This window comes from Lontra canadensis, unplaced genomic scaffold, assembly GCF_010015895.1.
Source record: "Lontra canadensis isolate GAN:19392208 unplaced genomic scaffold, GSC_riverotter_1.0 scaffold51, whole genome shotgun sequence".
Lineage (NCBI taxonomy): Eukaryota > Metazoa > Chordata > Mammalia > Carnivora > Mustelidae > Lontra > Lontra canadensis.
In genome coordinates, this window is record NW_022631045.1 from 4,149,009 (window position 1) to 4,155,421 (window position 6,413).

Below are 6,413 nucleotides of genomic sequence, written 5' to 3' on the forward strand. Positions count from 1 at the left end.
GGAAGAACGTTTATTAAATGCAGTCTGCTTATCAAATCCATCTCCTTAAAAAAAAAAATTCTTCTAGTGCGAGGCTTTTGTTTTTACCTCTCCTCCGTGTGTATTTGCATAACCTGCTCAATAAAGCTCTTTAATAAGAATTCGTCTTGCTCCCACTGGGAGCTCCAACTCCCTGGTCTTCACAGATTCTGGGGGTGGGGAGGGGAATACCTGTGGGGGGCAGCGCTAAGCCTGGCCAGCCCAGGGATCCGCCCAGCCCAGAGTTTGGCAATACCGAAGCTCCACACGTTTGTAGGCAGATGGTTAAGTTCCCCCAGGTTCGTGCCAGGTTTCGACGTCATGCTGTGATTTTGTTCTTCTGGAACGGGATGAGTGTTGCTTCTCGGAGCAGCCCTATTAGAACAGAAAGAAAATCCTCTAAATAGGCGGAACAAGGCATCAGGAGGGAAAGTTCTCTAAATGCACTTTAATACGAGCCGGGTATTGTGTGGAATTCAGCGCCCATCACCATTTAGCCGGAGAGTTATGGCAGTGATTGGGCATGAATAGAGGAACATAATGGATACATGTGGCGTTTGCTCATTATATTCAAGTTAGCCCAACTCCGCTGTGGAAACTGTTCAACTTTCTCTCCCCTTAGCTTGTCACAGTGAAATAATACAGACATTGGGGCCTCCAATGGGATCGCCTGCCACGCCATTCTATTTCCACTGCTAACGAGGGCTTCATAAGCCTTTGATACAGTCTGATCTTTGAAACCTTTCCAAATCTCCTCAAGCTTATGCTAAATCCCATTTGGAACTTTTTTCCCCCCCTGGCCAGCCAGCGCCCAGGGCTTAAGAAAGCCATTTGGACAGTGACATGCATACTAACACATCGCAGAGCTCTCTTCTGAAAAGGAAGTGGCAGCCCTGATCGCCGAGGCTCACTCGAGCAAAGCACAATTGCGTACACAAATTTGAGTAAAATCCATTTTTCCTCATCCTTGGGGCTCCTAAATCGCGACGCTATTTCTGCGTGCCTCGGGGAGCCGGGAGAAAAGAGTCTAGCAAGACCTTACTAAGCTGAACAAGTAGATGGAGAGAAAAAGGCGAGGTTCGGAAGCTTCCAAGGGGCAAAACGCTGAAAGTGCGTGGGGGGTCCAAAAACACTAAGGCGAAATCCCAGCGTGTTTGTTCTCACTTCAAGTCGGCAGTCCCGGACAGGCACAATTAACAAAACCATCCACTCCTTTTACTCCCGGCGACCTGTGCCAACTCCTCTGTATTCAGGGCGCTGACAGGAAAGGGGGAAAAAAGCGAAAGGAGTTAAAGAAACAAAGAAAAGATTCCCTAATTTTCCTTTCTTATTTTCCCCTCTAAGCCTTTCCACATTAAAGGGATTGTCAGAGGCTGGCGTAGGAGAGGCGAGAGGGCGAAGCTGCCATTGGCTGCCCGGCTCTGGTAATTTGCATGTCGGCTGCTATAAAAGCGGAGGCGGCGCGCGGCTCACAGTTCCAGCGGGGAGAAGGAACAGAGAGGTGTATGGTGTGGGGAGGTCGGCGCGTCCTCAGAGCCCGCCGGAACCTCGAGCTGCAGCCCGCAGACCTTCCGCACAGGGCTCGCAAAGAGCGTGCTCCTAGGAGCCTGCTACTCACACCCGGACCTGCAAACCGGAGAGGAATTCCTCAGCCTCTTGGAATAGCACTTGGGGCTGGCGGCATGAGTCCAGTGAGGCGCGGGGGCAGTCCCTGCCTTTTCCCCTTACAGCTCTTCAGTCTCTGTTGGGTGCTCTCAGTGGCCCAGAGCAAGACAGTGCGATACAGCACCTTCGAGGAGGATGCCCCTGGTACGGTCATCGGGACCCTGGCTGAGGACCTGCATATGAAAGTATCCGGAGACACGAGCTTCCGCCTGATGAAGCAGTTCAACAGCTCGCTTCTCCAGGTGCGCGAGGGCGACGGGCAGCTGACCGTCGGGGATGCGGGCCTGGACCGGGAGCGGTTGTGCGGCCAAGCGCCACAGTGCGTGCTGGCCTTCGACGTGGTCAGCTTCTCACAGGAGCAGTTCCGGCTGGTGCACGTGGAAGTGGAGGTGAGGGACATCAACGACCACGCGCCACGCTTCCCCCGGGCCCAGATCCCAGTGGAGGTGTCCGAGGGCGCGGCCGTGGGCACGCGCATCCCCTTAGAGGTGCCTGTGGACGAGGACGTGGGGGCCAACGGGCTGCAGGGCGTGCGCCTGGCGGAGCCTCACAGCCCCTTCCGCGTGGAACTGCAGACGCGCGCGGACGGCGCCCAGTGCGCTGACCTGGTGCTGCTCCAGGAGCTGGACCGCGAGAGCCAGGCCGCCTACAGCCTGGAGCTGGTGGCCCAGGACGGCGGCCGCCCGCCGCGCTCTGCCACAGCCGCCCTCAGCGTGCGAGTGCTGGACGCCAACGACCACAGCCCGGCCTTCCCGCAGGGCGCCGTGGCCGAAGTGGAGCTGGCGGAGGACGCTCCTGTAGGCTCGCTGCTGCTCGACCTGGACGCAGCCGACCCCGACGAGGGCCCCAACGGCGACGTGGTGTTCGCCTTCGGTGCCCGTACCCCGCCCGAGGCGCGCCGCCTCTTCCGCCTGGACCCGCGCTCAGGCCGCCTCACCCTGGCAGGACCGGTAGACTACGAGCGCCAGGACACCTATGAGCTGGACGTGCGGGCCCAGGACCGTGGTCCCGGGCCCCGGGCCTCCACCTGCAAGGTCATCGTGCGCATCCGCGACGTCAATGACAACGCTCCGGACATCACCATCACCCCGCTGGCCGCCCCCGGCGCACCTGCCGCCTCTCCCTTCGCTGCCGTCGCCGCCGCCGCCGCTCTCGGGGGTGCGGACGCGACCTCGCCAACACGTCCCGGGACGCCCGAGGCCGGCGCGGTCTCTCTGGTGCCAGAGGGGGCGGCGCGCGAAAGCCTGGTGGCGCTGGTCAGCACCTCGGACAGAGACTCGGGTGCCAACGGGCAGGTGCGCTGCGCCCTCTACGGGCACGAGCACTTCCGGCTGCAGCCGGCCTACGCGGGCAGCTACCTGGTGGTGACTGCGGCCTCGCTGGACCGCGAGCGCATTGCCGAGTACAACCTGACGCTCGTGGCCGAGGACCGCGGCGCGCCCCCGCTACGCACCGTGCGGCCCTACACTGTTCGCGTGAGTGACGAGAACGACAACGCACCACTCTTCACACGGCCGGTCTACGAGGTGTCGGTGCGAGAGAACAACCCTCCCGGCGCTTACTTGGCCACGGTGGCCGCCCGGGACCCCGACCTGGGCCGCAACGGGCAGGTCACCTACCGATTGCTGGAGGCAGAAGTAGGCCGTGCTGGGGGCTCCGTGTCCACCTATGTGTCGGTGGACCCGGCCACCGGGGCCATCTATGCGCTGCGCAGCTTCGACTATGAGACTCTGCGCCAGCTCGACGTGAGCATCCAGGCGAGCGACGGTGGCTCCCCTCAGCTCTCCAGCAGCGCCCTGGTGCAAGTGCGAGTACTGGACCAGAATGACCACTCACCGGTCCTGGTGCACCCAGCGCCGGCCAACGGGACCCTAGAAGTGGCAGTACCCGGGCGCACGGCAAGGGACACTGCCGTGGCGCGCGTGCAGGCCCGGGACGGGGACGATGGCGCCAACGGGGAGCTGGCATTCGAGCTGCTGCAGCAGGAGCCTCGAGAAGCCTTCGCCATCGGCCGCCGCACGGGGGAGATCGTGCTCACAGGCGACCTCTCGCAGGAGCCGCCAGGCCGCGTGTTCCGGGCCCTGCTGGTCATATCCGACGGCGGCCGCCCCCCGCTCTCCACCACTGCCACCGTCAGCTTCGTGGTGACAGCAGGCGGCGGGCGCGGGCTGGTGGCGCCCGCCAGTGCGGGGAGCCCGGAGCGTTCCCGCCCGCCAGGCTCTCGGCTGGCGGCGTCGGGGCCGGCGCTACAGTGGGACACGCCGCTGATCGTCATCATCGTGTTGGCGGGGAGCTGCACGCTGCTGCTGGCCGCCATCATCGCCATCGCCACCACCTGCAATCGCCGCAAGAAGGAGGTGCGCAAAGGGGGGGCCCGCCGGGAAGAGCGGCCCGGGGCGGCGGGCGGCGGAGCCTCGGCTCCCGGCTCGCCGGAGGAGGCTGCCCGGGGAGCCGGGCCCAGACCCAACATGTTCGACGTGCTCACCTTCCCTGGCAGCGGCAAAGCGCCCTTTGGCAGCCCCGCGGCCGACCCGCCCCCGCCCGCGGTCGCCGCGGCCGAAGTGCCGGGCTCGGAGGGCGGCAGCGCCACCGGGGAAAGCTCCTGTCACTTCGAGGGGCAGCAGCGGCTCCGCGGCGCGCACGCCGAGGTGAGGCCTTCCTTCGGCTGGGCGCCCCCCTCGGTGCTCCGCGGACAGGCTGGGGGAAGGGACTGGAGGGTTCTGGGTGTGTCCGGATGCCTAACCTGTTGCACTTTGTTTCTTGTCCAACCCCGGTCTCACCCCCTCCCCCGCCCGCCCCGCTTCCCCGATTCCTTGCTGCAGCCCTACGGTGCCTCCCCCGGCTTCGGAAAGGAGCCGGCGCCCCCTGTGGCGGTCTGGAAAGGACACTCTTTCAACACCATCTCCGGCCGAGAAGCGGAGAAGTTCAGCGGCAAAGACAGCGGCAAAGGGGACAGTGATTTCAACGACAGCGATTCCGACATCAGCGGGGACGCTCTGAAAAAGGATCTCATCAACCACATGCAGAGTGGTGAGGACTCTTCTTTCCTGCCAAGTTCAGCGTTCCTCCTTTCCCTACCCTGCTGCCCTCCTGTCAATCTCCGTTCCCAGCCCCCTCCCTCTTCCCCACTTTTTTTCAGTTCTCCAGTTATAGACCCCTGCCTTCCTCAGACAGCCGATTTCAAAATGTCACGTCGAGGCACCCCCCCCTTGAATAAAGAACACTCCCATCCTGTTAGGTGGAGACAGGGGGTGATGCTAGCTATGGGGGGTGGGGGGGGGAGAGATGGAGGGGGTGGTTCTGCTCCGCAGTTTCTTAACTTGATTCCAGCAAAGGAAGCTGAGCCAATTTCATATAAAGGTGGCTTTATAAAGCAGCATTTCTTTCAAATCTTGAATCACCGTGTTCGCTCTCATACCCTCTTTTCTTTTCAGCCGCCCTGACCCTGCCTGACATTCCGAAGAGGGAGGCGCAGTTGTGTTCAATTTCGGTAATAATCTTCATGCTCTCTCCTTCTCTTTCATGTTAGGACTATGGGCATGCACCGCTGAGTGTAAGATCCTGGGCCACTCTGACCGCTGCTGGAGCCCGTCATGCACGGGGCCGAACACGCATCCCCCGCCTCACCCACCAGCGCAGATGTCTACCTTCTGTAAGAGCACGTCCCTGCCTCGAGATCCTCTCCGCAGGGATAATTACTACCAGGCGCAGCTGCCCAAGACAGTGGGGCTGCAGAGCGTCTATGAGAAAGTGCTCCACAGGGACTATGACAGGACAGTCACCCTGCTCTCTCCTCCCCGTCCAGGGAGGCTCCCAGACTTGCAGGAGATCGGGGTACCCCTCTACCAGTCCCCCCCTGGCAGGTACCTGTCCCCAAAGAAGGAAGCCAATGAAAATGTGTAACCCCATGCTGCATGTGTTCACAACTTATACAGGTCACTCCGAGAAGCCCCTAAATTATTGACTGGTTTCAGTGTTGTATATATTAAATATGCAAGATGTGCCTTAAAATGAAGCTGTTGGAAGCTCTTTCCAATCACATTGGTACTGTTTGGTATTTGCAAACAAAAATGTAGTTAATGTAATTTTTATGAAATGTGTGCCGTATTTAATTTTTCTTATCATGCTATTGACTTTAATTTCACTTGCAGCTTGCCATTTTCTTAGTGTTTTTAACCTGTATATTGTGTAATGTAATGTTTGTATATAATGAAATTTTGTTATATTTTTATATAATAAAAGCTAAAGTGGAAGTTATTGCCAAAGGAACTGTCTGTAAGACAAAAAAAAAAAGTGGGAGTTACTTAATGGAAATTTATCTTTCACCTGAAACAACCTAGTGTTTGAGAATTTTTGCCTTGCCAAGTATACCTTGTATATCTTGAGTCTGTGGTAGATTTCAAGTTCAATGTTATTTAATTACATTTGGTTTTCTGTAAACCAAACCGTGTCACTTATAAGCACAGTAATAAAGGATTTGTCATGTGTTTGAAGAATCTGCTAATTGCTTTTCACGAAGTTGCCTACAGTTAGACATTCACAAATAATCTGAGTGCCAGAATTAAACCTTTCAAGTGCTAATTATTTGGGCATTATTAATATTCACAGCAATATTAAACTTCCAAGTATTGGAAAGTCTCATCTGAGTATTAAAAATACTTTATTTTGTAAATCATGTGCATCTCCATTTACATCAGGCACTCTATAAAATACTTGTCCTCATTTATTCA

The 6,413-nt window shown here is 57.8% G+C and overlaps 1 protein-coding gene across 2 annotated transcripts; it reads left to right on the forward strand.

Annotated features, from left to right (window-relative positions):
- The first annotated feature begins 1,520 nt into the window (after positions 1 to 1,520).
- On the forward strand, positions 1,521 to 6,176 carry LOC116877294 (protocadherin-8). Of its 2 annotated transcripts, none has more exons than XM_032873914.1 (3): positions 1,521 to 4,331; positions 4,506 to 4,713; positions 5,213 to 6,176. In XM_032873914.1, exons 1-3 carry the CDS (start codon positions 1,524 to 1,526, stop codon positions 5,584 to 5,586), a joined length of 3,390 nt encoding a protein of 1,129 aa, XP_032729805.1. In that variant the 5' UTR covers positions 1,521 to 1,523; the 3' UTR covers positions 5,587 to 6,176. The 2 variants fall into 2 exon arrangements, with proteins under 2 accessions (XP_032729805.1, XP_032729806.1); XM_032873915.1 differs by having other exon boundaries at positions 1,521 to 4,040.
- Positions 6,177 to 6,413: the final 237 nt, after the last annotated feature.

Excerpts from the sequence above, each read along its gene's own strand:
- LOC116877294 (XM_032873914.1), top strand. The coding sequence starts at position 1,524 with ATGGTGTGGGGAGGTCGGCGCGTCCTCAGAGCCCGCCGGAACCTCGAG. Across the intron at positions 4,332-4,505 it reads TCCGCGGCGCGCACGCCGAG|CCCTACGGTGCCTCCCCCGG; the intron begins GTGAGGCCTTCC and ends TCCTTGCTGCAG. Across the intron at positions 4,714-5,212 it reads CATCAACCACATGCAGAGTG|GACTATGGGCATGCACCGCT; the intron begins GTGAGGACTCTT and ends CTTTCATGTTAG.